At 31.0% G+C, this 27,601-nt stretch overlaps 3 protein-coding genes and 1 long non-coding RNA gene across 4 annotated transcripts; 3 read left to right on the top strand and 1 right to left on the bottom strand.

The window, feature by feature from the left end:
- The first annotated feature begins 4,508 nt into the window (after window positions 1-4,508).
- On the top strand, window positions 4,509-10,386 carry LOC114385496 (ribosome biogenesis protein NOP53). Its single transcript, XM_028345606.1, has 12 exons — window positions 4,509-4,829; window positions 7,388-7,566; window positions 7,744-7,780; window positions 7,872-7,897; window positions 8,005-8,085; window positions 8,185-8,295; window positions 8,397-8,488; window positions 8,927-9,046; window positions 9,127-9,249; window positions 9,487-9,553; window positions 9,653-9,729; window positions 10,019-10,386. The coding sequence occupies exons 1-12, from the start codon at window positions 4,661-4,663 to the stop codon at window positions 10,023-10,025; spliced, it is 1,089 nt and encodes a 362-aa protein (XP_028201407.1). The 5' UTR covers window positions 4,509-4,660; the 3' UTR covers window positions 10,026-10,386.
- A 3,815-nt stretch (window positions 10,387-14,201) lies between these two features.
- Window positions 14,202-15,018, top strand: LOC114383101. The gene is made up of 2 exons (XR_003660402.1): window positions 14,202-14,517; window positions 14,652-15,018. It is a non-coding gene; the product is annotated as an uncharacterized LOC114383101 (long non-coding RNA).
- A 3,070-nt stretch (window positions 15,019-18,088) lies between these two features.
- LOC114383412 (zinc transporter 6, chloroplastic-like) lies at window positions 18,089-21,149 on the top strand. Its single transcript, XM_028343089.1, has 2 exons — window positions 18,089-18,871; window positions 20,677-21,149. The coding sequence occupies exons 1-2, from the start codon at window positions 18,221-18,223 to the stop codon at window positions 20,989-20,991; spliced, it is 966 nt and encodes a 321-aa protein (XP_028198890.1). The 5' UTR covers window positions 18,089-18,220; the 3' UTR covers window positions 20,992-21,149.
- A 5,172-nt stretch (window positions 21,150-26,321) lies between these two features.
- LOC114383435 (CASP-like protein 1C1) lies at window positions 26,322-27,601 on the bottom strand. The gene is made up of 3 exons (XM_028343112.1): window positions 27,271-27,601; window positions 26,952-27,054; window positions 26,322-26,767 (listed from the first exon to the last, which is right to left on the bottom strand). Exons 1-3 carry the CDS (start codon window positions 27,423-27,425, stop codon window positions 26,522-26,524), a joined length of 504 nt encoding a protein of 167 aa, XP_028198913.1. The 5' UTR covers window positions 27,426-27,601; the 3' UTR covers window positions 26,322-26,521.

The following is a 27,601-nucleotide window of genomic DNA, read 5'->3' as shown; positions in this document are numbered from 1 at the left end:
TTAGCCTCTTATTGCACCTCAACTCACTTCTCAACACAAACTTGCCTTGTCTCCATTGACATGCATTTCCATCGTACGCCATAAAAGCAAGGTGCTTGCATTATGTTAGGTTCTTCAATTTTCCTTGCTAAGGACTTCTGAATAGAAGAGCTTAGTTCAATTTTCGGAATTTAACATTTTAAATCAATTTTTTTCTTTTCAATCTAACTAAGTGAGGCATGTCAAATATTAGTCATCGAATGTTTTAAAAGAAAATCAAAGGATAAATTGGTCAAAGTTTTCTTAAGTCATGGTCGCATAGATCGTCAATAAACTAACTTAGTAATTTATTTGAGATAGAATCATACTGCAAAACAAAAAACAATTCAGTTAAAAAAAAAAGTAAAAACGTCTCATATATGGTCAAACTAGTTGAGCATGTTGGCTGTTGCGCTTTAGTTTAATTTTAAAAATATTGTTTTTATGGACAGTATTAAGTTTTTCAAATGTCAAATTTTAAGGGTGCAGTACTCATGTTTGGTTGGCTGCATGTGCGAGTCAGAGAAATTAACTTAGTACAATTGTCTCCAAGGATTGATTGGGGGTGTCCTTGATGCAAACCAAAAATTTGGTGCAATTGGCATAAATTTATATAAGGAAATATATATGATTTTATGTGTGCAAGGGTGATAAAATATTAAGATTATGAAAAATGCCAGGAACATTTTTTTTTATAGAGATAACACTAATTATTTATTGGAAATAATTGTGTTTGAGTTGGATGAGATCAATATAAATTAATAACATATTCTTTTGAATTTTTTTTATTATTGATTGAAATTTATTAAATTAGTACAAAATTTAGTTGATAATGTTTCTTATTTAATATATATCTCCTATAATTTTATAATTTTTAGTAAAAAAATGGATTCAAAAGTATATTATTAAGACTTTTAAAATTTTACATTAACATCATATCTAAATTTAAATACTTAAAGATTTTGTCAATATCTTCTTATATTTAAAGTATTGTCCGCTTAAATATTTGATGGATTGCCATAATTTTATTCTTGTAAAATATGTTTTTGTGAGTTAAAAGAAAAATATATATATAAATGATCTTTAACTTTAATTCTTAAATGATCTAAAATTTTATGACTATGGAGACAAATTTTTAATCAAAACTAAGGAATTAAAGCAGTCCAAGTCTTTCTTGTAACAGCAATATTTGGGTTCAATTTGAGTGCCTTTCCTTGGTGTAGAAGGCAATCAACTGTATTAAAAAGGAATAATTTGTATAATTTTCCAAGTCCTCATGTTGTTGATTGATTAGATAGTGATGAGGCCCTTGGTAGAAAGATTACATAAGAGAGGGAGGGGAAAAGAAGAAGGTGATGCAAATCCATTTAAACAGAACTGAAGAAGGGAGAATGAGTGAATGCATGGTAATGCACTGATTAGATGGTCACATTGATTGAATGAAAGTGGGGTTTGATAGGATGCTAAAGTTGTTGGTACATGTGACCCACATCCTACATAAAATCAATTAATAATGGGCCCTTAATTAGGGCAATCAATTTCTTGACAAATTACTTTCATTTTTGTTTCGACTTATTTTTCTTTCCTTTGGGTCCACTTTCCGGACAATGAATCACTTTCTCTCTACTTTTTTCAGTGCAATAAATAACCTTTAAAAATATTTAACTTTCAACTAAATTTATTCTTTTGGAAATGAGAACTTTTAAGATAAAATGTTTCAAATAAATTAGGATTAATGGTGGTTTTTTGTTCATGTAAAATTCACAATCCTTTTGTTTTTATTCTTGATTTTTAAAATCCTATTTTTCATCCTTATTGTGGAAAACGTCCATCTCCAAACTTGGCATATTATTAGGGATGAAAGTTGAACGCAAGAACAAAAAATAGAAGTTTTACAAAGTTGGAAGTAAAAACTAAAGATTGTCAAATTTGCATGGACGTTATTTATTTGCAAAAAGTTTTAATTCATAAAAAATAAAAATAAAAACAACACGTTCTTTATTTATTAACAGATAAATCACGTTATTTAATTAAAAAAAGATTTATATTTCTTACAGAGATAGATCATGATATTTATTTACTTAAAGATAGATAGGTCACAATCCAAATTTTTAAAAAAATATTACCTTCTTTATTTGCTTCTTTTCTCAATTTTTTATATTTATTATGTTTTATGAAGATATTTGAACGAATATTTAATTTAAGTATTATTCTATTTTCAATCAATATTTTATTTATCAATTTTTCATAAATTAATTAAAATATAAGCAATGAATATGAGTATGAGTATTTAGGTACCAATCAGAAAATTAAGTATTAAAATTACTATTTGTGTTTGTGTGAATATGAATCTGTATACGAGAATTTTTGTAAAGTGTGAGTATGAGAGACTTTATCCAATTCATCTCTACTTATGTTGTTAATGACTTATTTGGTGGAAAATTTAAAATTGATGTAATATTGATTTTAGACGAATCAATATAACTTTATGGTGTTCACTGTCTTTTCTCATCTTTTTTTGTTTCTCTGAGTTTTTACCTATCTCTTGATGGCAAATTTCATCAAAACATTATAGACTTTTTTTTTTTGGTATTATATAAACCTTATTTTACAACTTGTATACGACGATCCAATTTTTTAATGTCAAACCTTGTTGCATAAAAATGGATTTGCGAAAAAGTTTGAAAACACGATTCACCTCTTTTTATTTTTCTTTAATGTTTTTCATAGTTTTACATATAAAAAAAAATCTAAAAAACTACTTATATAGGACTAGAATAAAGTTCATAAATAATTTGAAATTATATACTATGTCAGTAGACCATGTTAGGTAACAAAGGTTCAATCTTGTTGAGAAATTGTCTTTTGAAATTCATTTTTTTTTTGTAGAGGCTTTGCTTTTATGAGCAATACTAATTTAATGGTTCTATCTTCTAAGAATGTATTTGTACAAAAAGGATTTATAAATGGATTTTGTGAAAAATTGGTTTATAAAAAAAAATTAGACTGAAAATGATTTTAAAATTAGTGTGAGAAATGTTCTTTTTAGCCAATTCTAAAAAAGATGTGCGAAATATATCTAAAAAAAAAGTATAAAAATGTCTAATAAAAAATCATTCTCCATACGAGATATGCCAATGTTAGTAGATAAAAGTAGATATGATCATCACGATAAAACTTGATATGTAAGATTAGTCCATATAGCTAAAAGATATATTGAGTTAGTAAATAATTTCTTCTATCTCTGCCTAAGTAGAGTAAGCCACACCCTTTTTTTTCCTATCTCTATTTCTATGAGTTGAAATCAAAGCTTTAATTTTCTATTTGTTTTTTAGTAATCATTTGAGTAAGTCTTTAATGAGCTCCGCGATAACAACACTCTCCTCATTGGATACATGAGGCTCGGTGTAACAAACTATATAATAACCATGAGTTTTTGATTGTTCAGTAACTAGGAATAAAATTGCTACGGCAAGTATAGATCATAATATTTTTCCTATAAATCAGGTTGGTAGTAAACATCTTTATTGCCCGACCCCAATTTGTGAATTTTTCTTTCTTCTGTGCCTCAATGTCATTGTTTTCAACAGATTGTGAAATAGTCATTCCAAGACATTGTTGAAACCCACCTTTCTTGGTAGACCCTTATTTTTTTTACCATTTTCTTATATATATATATACCTTACTTTTTTAATAATATGTCTTTTTATTTTTTATAAAGTTTAATGTTTGTGCATTAATAATGTAAAACATTTTTATAATATCATCTAACCATAATTCATTATTAATATGATTATTAAAGTAATTATCATAAAGTCAGTAAATTTAGCGGATAATGGACAATGTCTAGTGTGATCAAATAAGGTAAGTAGTCTTTAGCGGATAATTTTTATCCACCATATGATTCATCTTATCTTTGTTGGTATACTATATATTTTTCACATTGAATTCTTTTTCACTCAACCCTTCCTTTCTCCACTTTCTTAATCTTCGTTATCCCCACCGTTTGAAATCAAAACCTATTAAAATCATAGATCTTGTTGTTCCCTCTTCATTGTTTATGAAAAATAAATTTATCTTAATAATCTAAAATTAAATTTTAACAAATCCAATAACTTCTAAAATCAACACGATATTATATATACCCATAACTAGAGTTATTGGAATGAGAAACGATAGACCTATTCTGGCAATTGGTGTTTCAAATGGACAAATTTAGGGAAAAGAAGTATAATCCAATGTATGAAATGTATGGTATTATTATGTGCACCTAATAAATCCATTGGTCCATAAAAACGGTCCACCAAAGACCATCTAACTTATAGGACCATGCTAGAGGTTGCCTTGGATGATGATCTTAAACTTTTTAAACGATAATTTTGTTTCTTTTTTATAATTATATATATTATTAAGGAGTGATATCGGGTCGTCATTTTGGGCTGGGCCTGTTTTGAGGCCCGTATAAGAGAGCACGACAACATGGTTCGCCTATGCATAGCATAACAATAACATACATAAACCTTGTTATGTTCTGCCGCCACCAGCAGGATCGCGTATTCGTGATTGTTTCCGAAAACCCTTGTCTCTGAAATCAACACCAAAATCGTGAAGTGTACTAAGCGAAGCCATTGCAGGCGTGAGAATGGGGAAGAAAGCAAAAGGGTCAAGGAAGGGTAAGAAGGCATGGAGGGCTAACATCAGCACCGAAGAGATCGAAGATTTCTTCGAGAAATCAACAAAGGACGCTCTTTCTGGTGGCTCTCTCCAAGCCGTTTCTAGCGATTCCCTCTTTTATGAAGACAAGTCCAAAGGTATTTCCTTTATCTGTTTCTCTTATTTGGGCATGCTTTTGATTTTATCGTAACCGTTGGTTTGTATCAGAAAATCATGTTTTTGATAACTGGTTTTGAGTTGAGTGGTGACGTCTAAATTATTCAAAACAAAAAAATTTGGAAGGTGAACAATTATAATTAGTTGTGTGATTTGCATAACCTTGTATCAGTATATAATATTATATGTTTTTTTTTAGTCAAAAGTTAAACATCATGCATGTTATGCTTGGCTTTTGCTAATATTTCTAACTTTGGGGTATAAGCTGCTCACAGTTTTATATTTTTTATCCAACCCAAAGTCCCAAACATTTCTTCTTAACTATACAGTGTACACTTTTTTTTGGGTCATACATTTTAACTAAACACTTGAAAACTAGGCATTTTCCCACCACCAAAAGCCCACGGTGAAAGGTGAGAATCCTGAGCCAACAGGACACAGGCCTCAGTACAATGGTAGATAGAAAGAGATCTCTGATATCCTATATTATGATTGATATTTTGATAACTGAGGCATATGCCGGCCCCAAACCATACAAATCTAATTCAGGACGCAAAAGGTAGATTTAGTTTTAATAACAACAAGATGCAAGTTAAAGTAATTTGGGTTTCAATATATTGATTGATGTGTTTTTTTTGTAGTTTATTCTGTGGGCCTCGATTTTCGGTAATTGTTTCCAGATATTCTTTTAGAGTATGTTTGGATAGAGAATTTTAACTGAGGAAAGTAATTTATCAGAGAATTTGAATTTCTGTAATCTAGAATTCATTGTTTGGATGTTTTTTGGTGAAGAATTTAAAATTTTGGAATTTTAAAACAGAATTTTAAACAATTAAAAATCTGGAATTTCAATTTCCTTCTAAAATGTGAGAAATTGAAATTCTCTTCTTACAGTCTTCTTCAAGAAATACTGTATGGGATTGTGAACCATCGATCGGATCTGAGCGTAGAGGAACACGTATAACTAGCACACCAATCATATTTTTTCTTTTTTTCATTCATTTTTTTTCACCCTCATAATTTTAACTTTTTTTACCCAAACACAAAATTTTGAAAATAAAAGAATTTCAATTGAAGTATTTGAAATTCTTAGAATTTAAAATTTTTCAGAATTTTAAATTCCTCCATCCAAACACACTCTTAGATAATTTGTAGCTTATAGTATTTTGATGGAAATGATAAGACTGGGGAAAGATGAAGGGAAATGGGTGAAATAGCATAGATAGTACCTTAGCAAGAGATCTCCATGTGCTTCATTTTATGAGCTAGCTCAAGTGTTGGACATAGATCCATGGCAAAACCTATAAAACAATACAACAATCTCTGATCACTTCCCCTCAAAATAACTGGCTGCTTCTTCGTTGTGCTTAGAACTGTATACCTTGTGAGAATATAGCAGTCTGGCGTTGTAATATTTGTATAGTGGTTCTGAATTGTGTCTGTAATTCCAAACTGAAATTTCTTATAGAAGTTAATGGTATCTTCTTTGTTTGTTTTTTGCACATGTAAGTAAACCTCAGAAATGTTTTGCTTAGAGAAAAGATCAAGAACATGATTCAATAGCCTTGTTCCTGCATAAACCCCAAGTTTCACATCTCAAAACTTGCATAGTTTATAAAAGAATGTGCATAACAAGCTTAAAAGGAAGTGATAAATTTTGAACAGAGAGACTGTTGCAAGATATAAATTAAAATGTTCCCAATATGGAGCTTGCACCTTATGACAAACCATTTATCTGTATATGGTACTGAGACAAGTATCCACACCAAGAAGTCATTAACAAAAATGATCAATTAAACTTCCAATCACCAGGGAAAGATATTCATATTATATCTTACCAATACCAATTACCAAGTCCACGGTAAGGTGCTAAAACACCTAATGTCATGATGTAAACTCGAATTTGCCCCCTACCTTCTTCTCCAACACAAATATCACTATAGTAAGCTGAAAGACAAATGCAAAGTAATCAAAATGTTGGTGTGGTGTGGGCTTGCTGTTGCGGCAGGTGCAACTGCGTTCTTTAGCAGCTGCTTAAGGTATTCTAGCAACTATAATCTCCCTCTTACTGCCACTGACCACATATTCCATCTGCTAGCTCTTCCAAATGTGAGGCTGCACTTTCATTTTCTAGCATGGGGCAGTATTTAGCTAGCTGCTCAAGGAGTTAAGGTTTCAGGCAATTGAGCCATGTGTCCAAATGTTTTTTTTTTTTTTTTTTTATGTTTTGGTTTGTCGGGCTTCAATTTGAGTCCAGCTTAGTTTTTTTGCTATCCGCTTTAGCGGTTTTGGGTACACACCGCTATTCGGGATTGACTAATTTGGTGGAAATAACCAATTATGATTATTTGAATGTTTCTGGCTACATTGTAGAGTACTAGACTTCGTGTTTCTAATGTTTATGTTTGGCTGTTTGTTATAGAAAAAACTGTATTGTTTGATTTTCTTTTCTCCAGAATGGGTTTACAACTTTGAATTCTTGTTTTGATTCTTGGATAGTTGGTGTTTTCCTAATTTGATTATGCAATTAAACTGCTAGATCTTGCGGTGAAGAAGAAGATTGAGAAGCATAGGGAGAGAGTGCTCCGATGTGATAGCCTGCTACAGAAAAACCAGTTTGTTAAGCCTGTGCCATCTTCTATTCTGAAGAAGTGTTCTAAAAACCGTAATGTGGCCTCTAAATCTAACATGAAAGAGGTCAATCAAGATGGTGATAAGGTCAGTAAGTTGTCCATTAATGCAGAAAGGATGGACTATTAGGAGTTGGCTTTGTTTGAAATGATCAGCTGCAATCCTATGTGGACAAAATGGAGCATTTATTTTTTGCTTTACATCTCGAACCTTATTTAGAATTTGTTTTTGTTAACATTTCTTGTTTTTAATAATCTTTTTCAGGATGATTCTGTCGTGTTTGATCTATGGGGTGATAAAGGTACCTTGTATGTTAATTGATTTAAAGTTTTGGTTTACTTTGTTTTAATTATGAGATGTTAAACACAATATTCTTGGATATTGTCATGCAGGTGAGGATAACAAGAAGGTGAAAAAGGTATACTTTATAGCGGTGTCCATTCTAATCAATAGATTTTATATTGCATTTTATCTTTGCTGCACTTACAGTGTTAGTTGATAATATGATATCTACCTGTTCAACAGTTATCAAAACCTGCTCTTATTCCAGCAGTAGAGGTTGATCCACCAGGCTGCTCTTTCAATCCCTCACATGAAAGTCACCAGGTAGTTTCTTAAGAAATGATGCTTTCCCCTGCTATTTGTGATATTTTTTTATGTTATGCATCTTGATGAACAATTTTAAAAAATTATCTGTTAAATCAGGATACATTAGCTTCTGCTGTTGCGGAAGAAATGCAAAAAATCTACAAAAATGAATTGGGCCCTGAACCAGTGCCATTAACTGTTCCTGGAGAAGCTATTGCTGAAGAAGATGTGAGTCTCATTCTCTTTATTTATACAATTATTGGAGGGTGAAATCCTTGTATGACTTCTGTCATTGGTCTTGCTTTTTCAATAGTCTACTTTATTTTCAGATGTATTTTCTTGATGTGGACAATGGGAGTGACAATGATGAAAGTACTCTTGAAAATGAGGGTGAAAATGAAGATGGCACATTGGAGAAAAAGTGAGCTATCATATATGACTTCATGATATTTCCCCTTTACTATATTTATTTGACAATATAGATTGCCCATCATGTCAAATAACATTTTGTTCTATTGTTTTCTCTTCCTCTTCTCATTGTTAAATTTGAATTTAGACATTCAAATGCATATTAATGGTTGTTTTAAGTATCTATTGAATTTGTAATATTGTAATGTGGCCCTTAACATTTACTCAATAGGTTCTCTTTCTAATGCTAATTAATTAAATTTCTTTGATGCATAATTTCTTTTTTCTTCTAGAGTACACATTACTATTTTTGGAATAAACATTGTGTAAATGTGATTGATTTTAGATAATCTCCTTTTGATCACTGCATTATATATACATGGTGTATTTGCACCTATATAAGTGTTTTCTAAACATCTGATGTATTCTTGTTTGAATAATCATGGGACAGGCCCATTAAAACAAAGAGAGTAACTAGAGTTGAGTTGAATAAGAGAGCTAGGCGGAAAGAACAGCAGAAAAAAGAAGGAGAAGCTAAAAAGATGAAGGAATTGTCAAAGGAAATTGATAGGTAATATGACTCCTCTCTCTCAGTCACTTTCATCACAATAAAAGATTATTTTTAAGCATCTTTTGTTCTTCTGGTTACAGCATACCGGAAATTATTCAGGGAATTGAGGAAGAAGATGAGGAAAAGAAGAAAAGACATCTTAGGCGACAAGTTGCTAAACAGGAGATGTTAAAGACACGCCCACCATGCTTAGGAAAGCACAAGTAAGTAGTCTTTTGTGTATATCTTAATTTACTTCCATTGCCATAATTAAAGGGATGGATGAGTTGTTAAGCGTTATTCAATGTATTAGTGAATCGTTATCATTTCATTTGTAGTTTTTGTACAATTAAAAACTACCACTTAAGTTTTTGTGGAGCTTCTGTTACTTGTGCCTTAAAATAACATAGTTATGATTGTTTACAAATGTACGTTTATCAATTCCTTTCTTATAACAACAGGTTTGAGCCTGCACCTGTTCAAGTTTTATTAAGTGAAGAGATAACTGGATCCATTCGGAAGCTCAAGGTAGGCTTGTGTTCTCTTGCTATGATTTTGATTATTTTGGTATCTCAGTTTTATTAAGCATGCAAGTAAATTTTCCTACCTTTGCTGGTTCATATTTAGGGTTGCTGCACCCTTATAAAGGATAGATATAAAAGCATAGAAAAAAGAGGATTGATTGCTCCAGCAAAAAGAAGAAGGTTAGTTCAAACTTCTGCTGTTTTTTTATCAAACAGATTTGGTTGAGGGGTTTGCATTTTGTTTATAGAGAAATGTGGATCATGTACTGCAATGAATAGTTACCATCTTCTGACTTGTTACCCCTTTGCTTCTAGCCTTTTCGTTTGGAATTTGATTACAATGGACCAGTGCATTCTTTTAAACAGAATTAAATTAATTGATGATTTTTCTTCCATAACGTTGTGTTTTATGGGACATTTATGCATGCAAAGCTTTGATCTTATTATATGTGTATGCATTATTGTACAGGAATTAGAGTTGTTGTTGGCTACCAAACTTATGTCGCTCCAAAAATTCTGGAGGCGTTGATGTATGGTAAGAAGAGAAGGTGATGGATGAAATGAATACCTATAAAGTTTTTCTAAAGGAAGATCATGTTTCTCAATTGTTTGGCCTAATATATGTGTATTATTTTTAATGTCAATTTATTTAGTAAGTGGAAATGTCCACATGTATTAGAACTCCTTTTTGCATCGTTATATTGCTTAAGATTTTGTTCAGTGTTATTTAATAATTTTAGACATCAAATATCCAATTGAATTTTTTTATGCCTCCAAGATGAGGAAGTTGAAGGCTCTTGCTGCTGTCACGCTGGTGGCACTTTACTACCGTCTTAATTTAATGGCCAAAACTTTCATCCAAACTATGATTCAAAACTTTCCAAACAAATATCTAAACATGAAATTAGTAATCTGTATATGCGTGTTTTCCTTGATGCATATTTGAATTACTTTCCTTCCGAAATAGACTTATTTTTTTGGGATCAATTTGAGTCTTCCCGGCACTTAGTAGTAAAATGGCAATGTCTAGTTACTAATTAAGTTACTGTTTACATTATTCATGTATAATATTCTCTATGATAATCAGCTGCAAGCCTGCAAGAGCAATGTGTGATACAACCTTAGGCCTTGTTTAGCAACCAAGACAAAAAGAAGAGATAATGTTATAAGATAAATTTATTTTATTAATGTATCTTATCTGTCCAATTAGCTAAAGAATTATTTGGTATTATAAACTCCTCTAGAGATTCCCTTTTTCCACCACTTCTACATACACATGTCATCCGTTAACTTTGTGAACACCCCAAACTTTGTGTCTGTTGATAAAATAGAAATGATGTCAATAATGGACCATTGAAGTTTTCAAACAACTGTTTTTCTCCATCCCTATCACACATGCTTACCAAATTTATGATAATAAGCCCAACAAACCTCAGTTACATATATTTTGCATAATAACTTTATGAGCAAAATACAGACATTACCAAAATATCTCATCCTCCTCACATCAGATTGTTTCCCTTCTCAGACACACTACCACACCGGATTGCCCCCAAGACACCGATGGATTAGATATACATTCGGACAATGAATAACAAAAATCTGTCTTCCTTGTTTTCAGCCATTGCCACACTTGTATTAATGCTTGTTCAAAAATTTGTTGTGGTTGAAGCTCCTCGTCTGAAAACCATTTGATTCTAACAATGATGGATTCATAATTTTTTTTAGTGGAGGCAAAGAAATAGTTCATAATATTTTTACTGAAAAAAATATTATAAGTTTTTACAAAATACACAATCTCATAATAAATAATCGAAATACTTAAGCTTCTACAAATTTAAAAGGATAAAATGAGTAAAATTAGTATCAATTTATTTTCTCTTTTATTTTTTATATTTTTTTATTAGAAAAAAAATATTTTTGGGGAATAATACCTATTTTTTATGGGACAAAGATAATAATAATTAAAAATATTAAAGTAAAAAAATTTACTTTAATATTTGAAGTAAAAAAATAATATCTATTTAATATTAATGTAAAAAAATTTATTTAAAATATTTTTGTTTCCGACTAATCCAAATAGCCCTTATAATAGAGAACCAGCCATCCACCCCTCCAAGTCCACACCGTGACCTCCCACCAAACCCTAAAATTGCCAAAACTGGCCACAGAAATCATTGATCCAAGCTGATGATATCCCTATCCATTTGAGACACAATCCCCAAACCTTATGGAACCATACAATGGTTAGTGCTAGCAAGATGCTATTAGCATAATACATAATGTTGAGACTTAGAAATCTAACCTTAAATCAATGAGTGCATTAATGGCCATAAATCAATAAAGGACCTCCTCAAGGTCAACTTGATCATGTAGAAGAAAGTCGTCATCCCTTATTTCAAATCCCCCAAGGACTTATAAATACCATTGAGCTTGTCCCTCATCGCACGGAATCCTGTCATTTTACTGAAACTTTTTGTGGTCAAAGCATCAATCTCAAGTATAATGATCATCCACAACCTCTGACTGGTAACAATTGTTGTTTACTTCAAACCTCTAATGTACTAAATTCTCAATTAGTAGACCTTTTATTTTTATGTTCCAAAAAATGTTTTGAAAGAATTTTGTTTTCTTTGATTTTAAAGGGGTTTTGGAAAGAATTTTATCCCTAGAAGATTAATTTGGTTCATGAAAGATTCAGCATTTTTTTCTTACCATATCTTGAGACTATTGTAACTAGCTAGATAGATGATCCTTAAGTGTAAACTTAACAAAAAAACACAAATCTTTATCGATCTTTCTTCTATTAAGAAGTATTTAATATTTTTATATTAAATACTCAAATTATTTAAAAATAATACACATATTTGGAATTTTCAATATATCAAATCTTTTAACTATTTAATTAATATTTTTATTCCTATTTTATTAATAATATCATACTGACACTCTTCAATAAAAAAAAAAAATTCAATTTGATTCATTAGGACACGTAAAAAAAAAACGAATTTGTTAGGAACTAATCACGTGTTAAAAGTAAGGAAAAAATGACTGATAAATTAGTGTCTCTAGGATGCCAAATGACATGTGTCCACATATATCTCCTACGGATTTCAGTATTTTAATTTAAAGGTATCAGTAATATTGTAATAAGTTACCTCAAGTCCTCAACCCATAAATACCCACAATTTAACATAATGAAAATGATTTTAATTATATATATATATATATATATATATATATATATATATGTATATGTATATATATATATTAATTGTTGACCTACAAACTAAAAATTAGTGCAAGATTTACGTTTTCATTCAACTAAACGAGAGATAATTTCACTACAAATTAAAAATGTGCTTTAGAGGCATTTGTGGCGCTCATCAGAAACTGCCAGAAAATGTTATTTTTACTGACTCGTTTTTTGGCTGCCACAAATATTTTGTTTTATCACTCAACTTTATAAACTCTGTCATGTGTTGTTTGAGACTTGGCACACACGTCGCATATTGAGATTGCTACCTGTGCATACTCTTATCCTTTGTCATATCCATCCTCAAGTGTTCCTTACATTACAACGTAATCTTGAACCAGCATGCATGGTCCACATGATGCATTTACCATTCCTTTCATACTCTTCTTTCAAGTTCCAACGTTCACTTCTTCAGATTCCACCCCCAACACTTCTTCAATATAAAATGAATTAAGATTTTGTTGAAAGCGGAAATAGAAAGTGTTTGGGAAACTCCCATTCTTAAGAATCGATACAGGAAAAAAAAAGCAGGTTCTTAAATAAAGGTAAGTTGATTTTTAGTGCAAATTTTTAATATACAAATCATGAATGGGAAACTTCAATTTTAATTGAAAAATAACAAAAGGGTATACTAAGAAACTGGATTTAGGTTCATTACCTCCTAATAATTAGCAACTAATATTTGCTAATAAGAAAAATTAACGTTATTGCTTTTTATTTGCAACCCATTCATAATTGATGTAGTTGGAGAACTCCTTTAGTTTTTTATTTGATTCTGATTTTTATTTTTAAAAAAAAGAATGAGAAATTCCTCTGTCTTTAAAGTATTCTTTATGGATTTTAGTGTCAAATATGCTCAAGATAATGAGAAGGGTTCATATATTATAATTTATCCGGTAGGTAATTGAATATAGGGAGACAAAATATTATTAAAGAAAATGAAAGAAAAGAATAGAACAAAATATAGGGAGACATATACCAAATCCATAAACAACTATTTTAAAATTTGAAAGTCCGAAACGATTTTGCAAAATATATTGCCTAAGAGAATTAGGAATTAAAACTGTTCCTAATCCTTTTTTTAAAGGTAAAAATTGCTACTACTAATTAACCTAGTTATATATAAAGTTTTATAACTGTTGATTTACAAACAAAAAGTTACTTCAAGATTTATTTTTTAAAAAAACAAATACATCAGCAAAATTTACTTTTTAGTATAAATATATACTTTGAAATTACTTATTTTTATTTTGTTTTCCTTTCTATTTTTTAGAAAATATGTATATATAGTCTTACGAGAATGTTCATAAAATTCATATATATACCTGTTTAAAGAATATTCATAAAGGTGCGTGTATATATATAACAAATTTGAGCAAATTAGATTCATCTTCCTGTATTTTAAACTTATTACACTAATATATATTTCTTTTCTTTTTTTGTATTACTTTGACATCCCTTAATTAAACGTGTTAACCAATGTTCACATTTTTATGTGGAATGACAAGATTGCACCCTTATCTTCCTTCCTTGATATACCTCCACCCTTATTCTCACCGTCACCGTCACCGTCAAGGCCATCATGTTCAACATCCGCATGACGGTCACTCAGCCCTCCACCGCCGCTGGCGTGTCGGAACCTGCGAGGAAACTGCCATATCGGAACCCAGCAAGTAGAGGTTTTGCCTTCTCCGTTTACAAGACCGAGGAAGGTGCGACAACTTCGTAATTTGGTATTTTGTAACTGTTAAAACTTATTTGACAATTTTTGGAATTTTAGTTTATTGGGTTGTTATGAAGTGTGGTTGTGCTAAAATGATTAATGATGGATTTTTGTTCATTTTAGGGTTTTGAAGTTGTAGAGTCTTCTGGGTTTGTCCAAAATTTGTAGCTGGTTTATGTGGATTTTGAAATTTTGTATGCTCTCTCTTTGGTTCACCATGTTTCAGCTGATTGCCATGAACATTAAGTGTACTCATGAAGAACATGAGGACACTTGTGTCCAAAAAATTCATTAAACAAACCCATGTACCTCACATGTGACCACTTGAGTTGGGGATTCGAGTGTAACTAGATTGCAAAACGGAGAGGGGTTGTCTCTAGGAATCAAGAATAGAGGGGATGTGTATGTAATAAATTCATAGTTGAGGGGTTACGAGTGTAATATGCTCAAGAAATTTTCATTCAATTGAAGAAGTGACTACAAATATTCATTATGCGTGCATGTACATTGATAAATGTGCCGTACATTGATAAGTAACATGAAGACTAATTACTTTTTTTTAATCTAGCTAATTTAATTGAGTAAGTTTTTTTTTCTTAAAAAAGTAAATTAATTGTTACTACAAACATTATTTTTGTTTTCTTACTACAGCAATTAACAAACATAGACTTTCTTCTTTTATTTGTTAATTTTGTTTTTTTAAAAAAGCAACGAGTTAAGAATCATTAAAGATTCCAATCAACACGTAACTAACGAGTGAAAAAAATGACCCATTCCATTTCGAAAGAAACCAGGTCCACATCATTTCATCACTCCCCTTTTCATCTTCCAACTTCCTACTTCACTTCTTCAAATTCAACCATGTACAAACCCTTGCAAAATGCACTCTATATTGAGAGTAGTTAGATATTTTCCCAACTTTTCCCACGACAAGGGTTAGTGCTAGCATGATGCTATTAGCATAATATATAATGTTGAGAGTTAGAAATTTTACCTTTAACCAATGATGCATTCTATTTTTGCGATAAAATCCATGAAAGTATAGGACTCCTGGCCATAAATCACCAAAGGGCCGCCTACCATTACCCTCTAATTTTGTTAATATAAACAACTCAATTTATATCATTTTGATATTAAGTTTTTCAATGATTATTTCTATTAATAAGTTGTTTAATTCACAAATATTTTATTACTTTTTTTTATATTTAATACAAAATTAAGTAACTCATGAATAATAGTTGTTTATATAAATAACTCATTAATTTTAAGCAAGATGACACACCAAAATAATATTTTATTGTTAAACAACTCATTAAGCAATTTCTACTGTGAATATTCTAATAAATATTTCATTCGTTTCCGATTATATGATATTCAAAATTTTGACACAAATATCGAAAAATCTAATTAATTTGTTGAATTTTATAAAAAATATCAGATAACTTTGTAATATATCTTTTGTCCTTCTAATTAATGACTTATTTACTCTTCCTATGCAAATCTCTCACTAAATATTAATTAAAGGTAATCTTGTAAAAATATATTTAATGTAACATTGGGTTTGTAAATCAACATTTATTTTGAAACATTTTTTTTTTCTCTAAGACTATCTTTGATAAGATGTTTGATGAGTTTATAAGTTTGTTTGACTAGCATATAAGATCTTTTGAAGAAAATAAATTTGTTTATACTCAAACTTATTTTAATAAACCTTATAAAAAAAATAAACTAACTTATAAACTAATATTTATCCAATGAATATTAATTATTTTTTTAAATGAGTGGGTGACATGCATGAAATAATTTACTCTTGCCCTTCTTTCCCTTTGTCGTCATTTATTTATATACTCCAACACGAAGAGGCTGGTTAATGATTATACTAATTGGTTTTTTCATCTCATTAAATGGAGTAATTTTTCCAAAATCCCAACATTATTTTTGTTTTGTAGCTCAGCAAGAAAGAAAGAAAGAAACAGATAGACTTTCTTCTTTATGAAAAAAGCAGGAATGAGTTGTGAATCATTAAAGATACCAATCAAGACGCAGTAAGTAGTAACAGTGAAAAAATGAGTCATTCCATTACGAAGCAAACCCCACCTTAGAACGTAAGCCCCACATCATTTATCAGGCAAATTGACCCATTGGGGGTCTTTTTACAAACTATTTCTCGGAATGGGGTTGTTTGTAAACATTTTTCAATGGGGGGCTGTTTTGTACGTGAAAAATGCCACCATGCATGCATATCGCCAGCATGAATGACGAGATGTAGGTGGGATGAGACTCGCCATTCCTTCTGGCGATTTAGGAGGGGACTCGCCATTCCTTCTGGCGATTTGGCATGTCTATGTTGTCATTAGGTCTGGCGATTTGACTTTGACGTGAAGAAGACGCAGACTTGTGTGCAGAAGAGATATGTAATGCGATTTCTTTTTTAAGAAAGAAATACGCTTAAAAAGATATCATTTTATTTAATTGTTATAAAAAAGGAAACATTAAAAATATGCTTTTTTAAGAAGGAAATACGCTAAAAAAACGTTATTTGATTTAATTGCTATAAAAAAGGAAACATTGGAAATACGCTTTTTTTAAGGAGAAAATACGCTTAAAAAAAGCGTCATTTTATTTAATTGCTATAAAAAAGGAAACATTGGAAATATATTTTTTTAAAAAGGAAATATGCTTAAAAAATGTCATTTTATTTAATTGCTATAAAAAAGGAAACATTAGAAATATTTTTTTTAAGAAGGAAATATGCTTAAAAAAAGCATCATTTTATTTAATTACTATAAAAAAGGAAACATTAGAAATTTTCCTTCTAAAAAAAATCGTATTTCCTTTTTAAAAAAACATCATTTTATTTAAGCGTATTTCCTTCTTAAAAAAATCGTATTTCTAATGTTTCTTTTTTATAGTAATTAAATAAAATGATACTTTTTTTAAGCATATTTCCTTCTTAAAAAAAAGTATTTCCAATATTTCCTTTTTTATAGCAATTAAATAAAATGACATTTTTTAAGCGTATTTCCTTCTTAAAAAAAATATATTTCCAATGTTTCCTTTTTTTATAGCAATTAAATAAAATGATGCTTTTTTAAGCGTATTTCCTCCTTAAAAAAAAACATATTTCTAATGTTTCCTTTTTTATAGTAATTAAATCAAATAACGTTTTTTTTGGCGTATTTCCTTCTTAAAAAAAGCATATTTTTAATGTTTCCTTTTTTATAACAATTAAATAAAATGACATTTTTTTAAGCGTATTTCTTTCTTAAAAAAATCGCATTATATATCTCTTCTGCACAGAAGTCTACATCTTCTTTACGTCAAAGCCAAATCGCCAGACCTAATGGCGACATAGACATGCCAAATCGCCAGAAGGAATGGCGAGTCCCCTCCCACCTGCATCTCGCCATTCATGATGGCAATATGCATGTATGGTGCCATTTTCCACGTACAAAACAGCTCCCCATTGGAAAATGTTTACAAATAACCCCATTCCGAGAAATAGTTTGTAAAAAGACCCCCGATGGGTCAATTTGCCCATTTATCACTCACTTCATACTTTTCCAAGTTCCAACTTCACTTCTTCAAATTCAACCACAATAGTAACAATTAACAAGTAACGCTCTCACTTTCTTCCACAACCAAGAATTCTCTCTCTCTTCATTCATTCATTCTCTCTCATCACACCTTGCATGGCCTCGGCGTGCGTGACGAACGCTACCCGCGCGGCGGCGTGCAGGGACGGCGCGGCGACGGCGCACCTGAAAATGATCTCGATATTCGTCATCTTCGTGACGAGCGTGGCCGGGATGTCGTCGCCGGTGGTCCTCGCCGGAATCTTCCGTGGGAAGCCTCTCTACGACAAGGCCATCGTCGTAATCAAGTGTTTCGCGGCGGGGGTGATACTCTCGACCTCGCTGGTCCACGTGCTCCCCGACGCGTACGCCGCACTCGCCGACTGCCACGTGGCGTCGCGCCACCCCTGGAGGGACTTCCCCTTCGCGGGCCTCGTCACGCTCGTCGGCGCGCTACTTGCCCTAGTCGTGGACCTCGCCGCCAGCTCGCACGTGGAGCAGCACGCGCACGCGCCGGTGGAGAAGGAGGCTGCGGTGGAGCTCGGTGGAGCCGCCGGCGATGGCGACGGAGAAAAGGGTGAAGAATTGGCGAAATTGAAACAGAGGCTGGTTTCGCAAGTGCTGGAGATTGGGATAATATTTCACTCAGTGATAATTGGGGTTACTATGGGAATGTCTCAAAACGTTTGCACTATTCGGCCACTCGTTGCTGCTTTGGCCTTTCATCAAATATTTGAAGGCATGGGTCTTGGTGGCTGCGTCGCTCAGGTTAGTTTCTTTCCTTTTCTTATCTTTGTGTTTTAACAAAAAGCATATTGAACTGGAATCTCTTATTTCTGCTTTTTAAATTGATTGAATAATCAAAACTCTTGGTCACATAAAATCAATTAAGATTTTGTTGAGAGCGGATATAGAATCTGCAAACTTCCATTCTTGTAGAATCACTACTTTATTCTTCTTCCGAAGAAATGTAAACCTATCTATATATTTTAGTTAGTTAGGGATAGTTACAAGGAAAAATAAACAAATTAATGCTGGTTGTTAATTAATTATATAAGGTAGGCTGATTTTTAATGCAATTTTTAAATATGAAAATTATGAATGTGAAGCTTTAATTGAAAACTAACACAAGAGTATTAAGGAGCTGCATTATGTTAATTGTCGATCTCCAACATTTATAGTTTTATTTTATATACCCCTTTTTTATTTATAAAGTAAAATAGTGTAAGTCTTTGTAACGTTGTGTTTGGGAGTTTCTAAATTTGTTTATTGCTTATTTTTCATTTTGCTTCATACCAGCTGAGCCCAATATTTTGATGTAGTTGGAGAATTCCTTGGTTTTCTATTTGATTCTGGTTTTTTTTTATAAAAAAAATGAGAAATTGCTCTGCCTTTAACGTATTTTTTTAATGAATTTTAGTGCCTCAGGTAGCTTTAATATGATAAAGAAGATAAGATTCATAAGAAAGGGTGTTATATTATAATTTATCCGATTGGTAATTAAGTATGGTTTTTGGGAGTAAAAAGGGGCTAGATTGCTTAAGGTTATTATTGTAATTAAATCATAATCTAAAATAATGGAGATAACGATATCTAAACTCCCCAAATTAACGACGGGGAAAGTTGGCTGATTTGAGTAATATTATGGATCACTATGGATTTCGATTCTGAAACCATCTAGTCTAATATTTATAGAACTTTGAAATAAATATATTGTGTTCCTTTCACTTTTTTTTATTCTATTATTAAATGACCTCCCCTGTTTACCTCACCCGTTCAAACGTAGCTATAGTAAAATATGAGACTTAACTATAATTTACCAAAAAGAGTGTATAAAATAGCTAGTGACGCGAATGAAAATTTTGGCGAGGCTTTTATTTTTCATTTTTTAATACATGTCTTTTGGTGGTCTGTATAATCACGAGGGAAAACGACTATTGCAAATTGGAAACCGTGAATTTGTTTGTGAGATCATGGCTTGACCTTAGAGCATGTGCTTGACCTTGTGACTGCAGGTTACTTTCCCGGAAAAAAGAAGGAAAAACCGTTTAATTAATAAATATTTGATTGGTTCTACACCTTTCAGTCCTAATTTAATAACAATGTTTCAAGTATTTATAAAGTCATTCTGTACAGAATAAAGTATTAATGTTTGTCTTTGATTCGTAGCGAATTGTTTAAACTAAGCTAACACCAATTAGTGTTGTAGTGTTACCCTCTACGTCTCAGGTGTGTGTGTCGGATCGGAGATAGTGTACCAGAATGGTTTAAGTCTAAATAATTTTAAAAAAAAACTGATTTTGCTGAAAAGGAATCATTAAGGAGCCGTAATCTTTTATCCCAAAAGAGCCCCAATTGAGTACATTAAATAAACTTCAAATATTATTTCAAATTGGTTTAGATAACGTTTGTCGGACTTTTTTTCAAAAACAATACTGTTTCTTTTAAGTTTAAGAGTAACTATATTGTTTTTTTTTATATATATAATAGTGGATACAATTGTTTTTATCTTTATTTTCTTAGCTACAAGATGTTAATCCAATCCATACCTTTGCATGATGATATTATTACAGGCGGGATTTAGCTTTGGAACAATTACATTCATGTGCTTCATGTTCGCAGTGACAACACCAATAGGAATAATTTTGGGGATGGCATTATTCTCACTTACAGGTTATGATGATAGTAGCCCAAATGCCTTAATCATGGAAGGGTTACTGGGTTCAATTTCATCAGGAATACTAATTTACATGGCCCTTGTCGATCTCATTGCAGTTGACTTTTTTCACAACAAGCTTATGAACTCCAATCGCCTGTTGAAGAAAGCATCTTTTGTTGCCCTAACCCTTGGTTCTGCTGCAATGTCTATTCTCGCCCTATGGGCTTGAAAATTTTGTACCTTGCGTGTTTAACTAAAAGAAAAATTAATGATCAATAATATAAGATGTACACAATGATCAATAATATAAGATGTACACAATAAGCGTATGTTCAATAATATAAGATGTAATTATGTAGTAATTAAATAACAAATTTTTAGGGAAAAGATTTAATAGAGCGCTACATTTTACCTCTAGCGCATATATGTAAGGGCACACATGCGTATATAAGTCATCATATTTACACCTAAATCTACAAGAGTATTTTTAAATGTAGAACTTATTTTGAGATCTTGAACAAATTGTGGTGGGTCCGTAGTGTCATGTAAGATCCAAAATAAATCTCAATTTAAGATCTTATGTCATCTATTATAGGTCTCATAATGGATATTATTCCTTAAAATTTTATTTAAAATGTAGTTTAAAATAAATATATGTAATTAATCATATAAATTTCAATTATCAAAAAAATAATATTAAAAAATAGAAAACATAATAATAATTTAAATATTTAATTATGATCATAATTTAAACTTGCGATTATAAAATATTGATAAAAAAACACAAACATTGACATTGAGAAAGAAAACTTAAATTTCAATATTTTTGTCACCAAAATGTTCCTAAATATGTTCTATTGAGACGTTGGAGTTCCTTTCTCCTTCATCTTTCTTTTGATTGCCTTTTGTCGTATTGGCGAACAATTCGTGTAGTTCTATCACCTATTGAAACCCCAATTAGTGTCTTTGAATTAAAAGACGATGAGTAATCCCAGTAGCAGAAAACTTTTTTTTTTTGAACTAGTATTTGTGTATTGTTCTAACTATTTAAATTGATCTTTTAGTAGTCTCCATGAATGATCTAAAGTAAAATCACTTCCTTTGTCTTCCTTCCAAGTGACATATATATTAATCATGACATTGTTTCCCATGTAATCGCTTTTCTTCAAATCAAGAGCTTGTTTGTAATAACCCTTAAACTTTTGAATGCCAACATTCCGACAATTGGATCTGTTGAGACATTAAGCCATGAATCAATAAGTAATTGAAAAGTAAATTAGTATTGTCTTTTTCATAGAATCCTCTCCTCCTTCCTCTGGTGTGATATTTTCTAGTCCAGCTTGGATAGAAATTGTGACAATTGTGTTTTTACTTCATCATTGGAAAGAGTTTGTAGACCACTAGAACTATTAGGAAGTATACGAAACATGGCAGAATTGTGTTATGGAATTGAATGGAAAGTTTGTAAATTGTGAGAATTTTCAATAAAATGGATTTGTTAATTTGCATAAAATTCATTGGTAGTGATGGTGACAAGAAGGAAAAAAAAAAAAGAAGATCTTGAGAATTTTCGATCGAGGAAGTCATTTGGTAATTTTGCAACAAATTATAATAAATTTGTCAATAAAATTGATTTGGATCTTTTAAGAATGAGAATGAGAGAATAAAAAATGGCGTGAAAAATATAATCACCAATGAGTAAATTTATAGGATTTCAAATATCTAATTTTATAATATTTTAATTTCATTGACTAGATTCTCTAAAAATAAACAATTATCTTGAAAAATTTTACACTAGCAAACAGTTACATAATAGTAAATTTATAGCAAACTATTCAAAATGAAATCAATGGTTTATAGCAAATGTTGATATGGTGATTGGTGACAGGCAACAGTGGGATTCTTATTTTAAAAAAAATAAAATCACGAACAACCCTTCTCCTTCACCCCGCAAACACACTTTTCTCCCTCATCACACCCTCTCTTCTCCCTCATCAAACCTTTTCATGGAAAAAGGAAACAAACACACTCTTCTCCTTCACAGAGACAACACACACAAAGGGTGGTGCCTCCTTTCCCTTTTGCTCTCTGCCCACCTTTCTTTGCCCCTACCCTCCCTCTCTCCTAAAGAGCTTTAGATATGTATATCCCTGGCGAGGGCCACCGCATTGTGCCATCGGATCGTGGCCTGATCAGAGCTACATCGCGCCTTCACACAACCCATCTTCAATTCATTTTATTTTTTTGGTTTTATTCTTTTTTAACTTGGATCTGTTGTTGATGTTGTTTTGAGAGATTGAACTTGTTGCTTTTGTTGTTGTTCAACTTGGATGCTCTTCTGTTGTTGTTGTTGTTGTTGTTTTTCAACCCATCTTCGTTCCCCTCTTCATTCTGAGTAAGTGTTGGTTCCCTCCACAAGCAGTTAGGGAGACAAAGTAAAAAATGATTTTTTTTAGAATGGTACAAATCTTCAGGGTTCTTGTGAAAGAATCCATTCTTCATGTTGGAAACCTCAAATCTGTCTCTAGTGAAAGATCTTGCCAAGACCAGGTTGAGCTCAATAACCCAACTCAATATCCAGCATTTAAGATGTTCAAAGAGGCATACTTTGAATTCAAACCCATCGGACATGGCTGTTTGTGCTTTAGGTGATATGTTGAGATAATGATTTTTTTCTTACTTAAAATTACTTTGAAGTTACAATTCAAATTCAGAACTTTAATAATTAATAATATATTTTTTTATAGTTTTATGCTCCCAATTGAAGTTACCTTCTTGATATAGCCGATAGTTGGATTAAAGTTTGAAAAGTGTTTTTGCGAATTCTAATTTATAATAATGAATTCTGATGCATCAAATGAAGAAAACAATGTTGCTTTTAGAGTAAAAACACCTTTAGAGTCCGTTAAAAATTATGGTATTTGACAGAACCAAAAATTGTTTCAGATTTGATTTGAAAAAAAAAGTTTAAGGGATAACACAAATTAAACATATAAGATCTTATATGACAAAATCTCTAATTTTTGTTCCCCAAAGAAAATTATGAGACAATTTTTTTTCCAAGCATAAAGCATTAAAAAACACATATATCTATTTATATCTCTTTAATAACCAAAAAAATAGTAACTAACCAACATAATTATTTTAAAAAAGAAAACATCATATTTTTTTATTCTAATCTATCTATTTTTTTATTTTGGTAAATTCATTGAATTTGATATCAATTGCATTAAATAATTAATATTAAATATTTTAGTAAATTTTATATTATTTTACTGTCTATTATTTGTCAAATAATATACAATATAAAAAATTATCTTGTAACTGTTTTTGTCTTATTTTATTCTTCTTTTCTTGTCTAGTACCATAATTTTAATGAATTAAAGGGAGGCTTAGGCTTTCTTAGCTTTAGTTCAAACATGCATATTATCATTTGCTCGTGCACTCTTTTTTTTTTTAAATTATACCTGAAGAAATATTGGAAAATTATTTACTACTTTTAAATTAAGAGTTTTGATTGCTTTACCAATCACGAGTCCGAATCCATAGAAATGGAATTACGTTAAATATTACATGGGAATTTTGCGATCCTAGTAAATCAATCATATATGATTCGATCTAAATTAGTTGAAATCCAACATAATTTTCAAGTACTAATAATCTTAGATATAAATAAATAAATAAATAAATAAAGAATGTTGAGTGTAGTATTAAATTTGGTGTAAAATAAAAATGCATAAAGACAAATAGTAGATAGACATTATGCTTTTCCTTACATTTAACGTTATCTTCAATTCTCACATTAGTAAAATAAAAACGTATAAAGCTAAAAGTGAACGAACATTAATTAGGGTAAAGTAATCGAGAAAGCTAGATGCTAAACCAACCTAGTGGAGTAATGCGGTACCACTATTTGCCAACGCAATTTAAACTATCACATTACTTTATTTTTATTTTGTACACAATTTGCTTCTTTGGAAGTTTTGTTGAAAGTATATAGTATATACACAGATTCCTCTAATTTTGGTTGAATTTGAGATCCTATGATTTTAATTCCTAGTCCTTGGTTAAACAAAGTGGGCTGTGTAGTGGGCCTGTACTGCATTATCCTTTTTTTTTGGATAAAGGGTATTTATGTAGCTGAAAATTGGGTGTTACTACGCGCACCATGTAAATTAATGGTACACCCAGCATAATTTGCAAAATTCTGATTTTGTCTTTTCATAAATCTAATACCAATTGGGCAATCCATAAGCCTCTTATAGATTGGTCAATCCATATGAGGCTTATGGATTGGGCTTATGAGGCTTACAAATATGGATTGAGCAATCCGTAAGCCTTATACGAAATCCGTAAACCTCTTACAGGTTAGTCTTTGAAATTTAAAAATACTTTTTAATCCCTAAATTTTGACATTATTTTTTTAGTTTTTAACGTAATAAATTGATATTTTATATCAATTTTTAACACTTTGTGATAGTTTTTTTAACATTTTATAACAGTCTTAAAATGTAAATTCAAAATGAACCAACATTATGACTTAATTTGGAAAATCAATCCATTTTCTTGCCAAACAAGTTTCAACAAATTCTAAAACAAGTATACAAATTGGTCTACCAAAACTAGTTATAAAAAAGGTTTACTTAATGTTTTAGTGTTTGAATTTGGGATGCGTGCTTTTTTTAGTCCCTAAAATTTAAAATTATTTTTCTTTGTTCTTGAATTTTGAAAAATTAATTTTTTTAGTCTCTAGTATAATAAGTTGATACTTTGTAACAATTTTTAGTTCTTATAAATTGATTTTTATTTTTTAACCGCTTGATTTGCATTTTAAAATTGCCATTATGCTAAAAAACCCATCACAAAGTGCTAAAAGTCATCATAAAATGTCAATTTATTGTGTCAATGACTACAAAAACAAATTGTCAAAATTCAAAAACTAAAAAAGTATTTTTAAATTTGAGGGCTAAAAAAATATATTCCTTAAATTCAGAGACAAAAAATAATTAAGTCATTAAAATAATATAAAACACTTTATTTTTTTCAATGTTAGAAAAACTTTTATTTTTCTTTTACGCGAAAACGGGGAGTTAATTTAAGCAAATCGACCACTTAATATTATGCTTAAAAAATAGAAGACGAATTTAAAAGGCAAATTTCTCAACAAGAAAATGGGTGATCATTTTGAACCGGCACTATTCATGTAACTATAGGTGGCCTTTGTTTCGAGGTGTGAAATTTTATTTCCGAAAATCACATTTTTAGAAATATTATACCTGAAAATATTATTAGCTAATAGAATAAGAAAGGTATTAGGAAATGGCCTAGGTGACTAAAAAATTAAAGGGAAGGTGATAGACAGTAGCCAAACTACACACTCCATGTAATCCTCATGTTAAGCCTTTGTTTATTTTGTCCTTAAAGGGCCTAGGAGGCTAAAAAATTAAGAGACCAAATAAAAAGGGTTATGTGTCTCTAAAAATTAAAACACGAAATACAAAAAGGATCATACAAAAATTAAACTTGTGGAATTTGTATTCTTTGTGCATAATGGTTTCGTAGCATATAGCATTACTGAATAGATCATACAGACAAATTGTGATTGTGATATTTTAAAATTTGAAGGATGAAGAACAAATTTCAAGTAAAGAAAATATTACAAGAGAGAAGGGATTAGGGAAGGAGAAAAACTAAAAGGGATGATGGGGTTCAACAGCTAATGATCTATCACAAACTCTACTCTCAATGCTCCAACACACTCAACCTGAAAAGTTGCTCAATTTTTTTTTCAAGAGGAGAGGGTTTAAGGCAGTGTGAATGGAATTTAATAGAAGAATTATGTATATAACTACTGCAATTAAATCAGCCACAAATGCTCCTGTCACTTTATCACAATATTTGGGAATTGAACCACATATTGGTTTCCAATAACTGTTTCCTTTCATTCCCACCATACCTATAGCATATGCTGCAGAGAAGCTTGAGATGAGTGCCATGGTCAAAACCTGCTCATAAAATCAACCCATTAATATATAAATTTTGCAAGGAATTGACTCATCTATAATTAATAGAGCTGATATTATAATAAAATATTTACACATATTTTTTTTTAAATTACACAATAATAATAGCCTTATCTCAATCATATGGATCACACGATACCATTAAACTTGGTTTAAGGACATGTACCAAATCCACGGCCACGACGGGTTGCCAGAGCAAGCTTTCCGTGGGAATAAAAAGGACCAAAAATCCATAAACAGTGGCAACAGAGTTTACAACCAGAAAGTACCTAGGTAGAAATTTCTTTGATTAGTTTCCATTGTGAAGTAAACTAAAGGTTTTGTTGGAAAAAAAAGATTAATAATTATAAATTTTTTATTTGTAAGAATCAAAGAAAAGACAAGTATCAAGAATTTACAATGATTCATGCAGACTAGTCAATCAACAATTTTGTTGAACAAAAAAGATTAATAATTATAATTTAAAAGCACTAGAAGACACTCACTCAAAGAAAGGAAAGACAGTGTATTTTGCTTCAAAGGACATTGTGGAGATGCTACCTCTCTCATGGCTAGCAGCCATGATAATGGCTGCACAGAAGGTTGCTGCAAAGGCCACAAACCTTACCACAAGATGGAGGATCCTTCTAGTGTTGGCCATGGATTTTCGGAAAGAAAAATGGTTGGTGCACAATGAATTTTTAATGGAAATGTAAGAATTTCTAGGATATGAGGGCGTTAGGAAAGAAGATAATGGGGGTAGTGCGCTGAATTAATTTACAGAACATCTTTGGGTTGGGTTGGGTGAAATTTCTGTAACGTTTTTTCCTAGTTTTG

Source organism: Glycine soja, chromosome 14, assembly GCF_004193775.1.
Source record: "Glycine soja cultivar W05 chromosome 14, ASM419377v2, whole genome shotgun sequence".
NCBI classification, from domain to species: domain Eukaryota; kingdom Viridiplantae; phylum Streptophyta; class Magnoliopsida; order Fabales; family Fabaceae; genus Glycine; species Glycine soja.
This window is presented reverse-complemented; position numbering and strand designations above follow the sequence as displayed.

Excerpts from the sequence above, each read along its gene's own strand:
- LOC114385496 (XM_028345606.1), top strand. The coding sequence starts at position 4,661 with ATGGGGAAGAAAGCAAAAGGGTCAAGGAAGGGTAAGAAGGCATGGAGG. Across the intron at positions 4,830-7,387 it reads TTATGAAGACAAGTCCAAAG|ATCTTGCGGTGAAGAAGAAG; the intron begins GTATTTCCTTTA and ends TTAAACTGCTAG. Across the intron at positions 8,086-8,184 it reads CCTCACATGAAAGTCACCAG|GATACATTAGCTTCTGCTGT; the intron begins GTAGTTTCTTAA and ends CTGTTAAATCAG.
- LOC114383412 (XM_028343089.1), top strand. The coding sequence starts at position 18,221 with ATGGCCTCGGCGTGCGTGACGAACGCTACCCGCGCGGCGGCGTGCAGG. Across the intron at positions 18,872-20,676 it reads TTGGTGGCTGCGTCGCTCAG|GCGGGATTTAGCTTTGGAAC; the intron begins GTTAGTTTCTTT and ends ATATTATTACAG.
- LOC114383435 (XM_028343112.1), bottom strand. The coding sequence starts at position 27,425 with ATGGCCAACACTAGAAGGATCCTCCATCTTGTGGTAAGGTTTGTGGCC. Across the intron at positions 27,055-27,270 it reads ACTGTCTTTCCTTTCTTTGA|GTACTTTCTGGTTGTAAACT; the intron begins GTGAGTGTCTTC and ends ATTTCTACCTAG. Across the intron at positions 26,768-26,951 it reads CCGTCGTGGCCGTGGATTTG|GTTTTGACCATGGCACTCAT; the intron begins GTACATGTCCTT and ends TTTTATGAGCAG.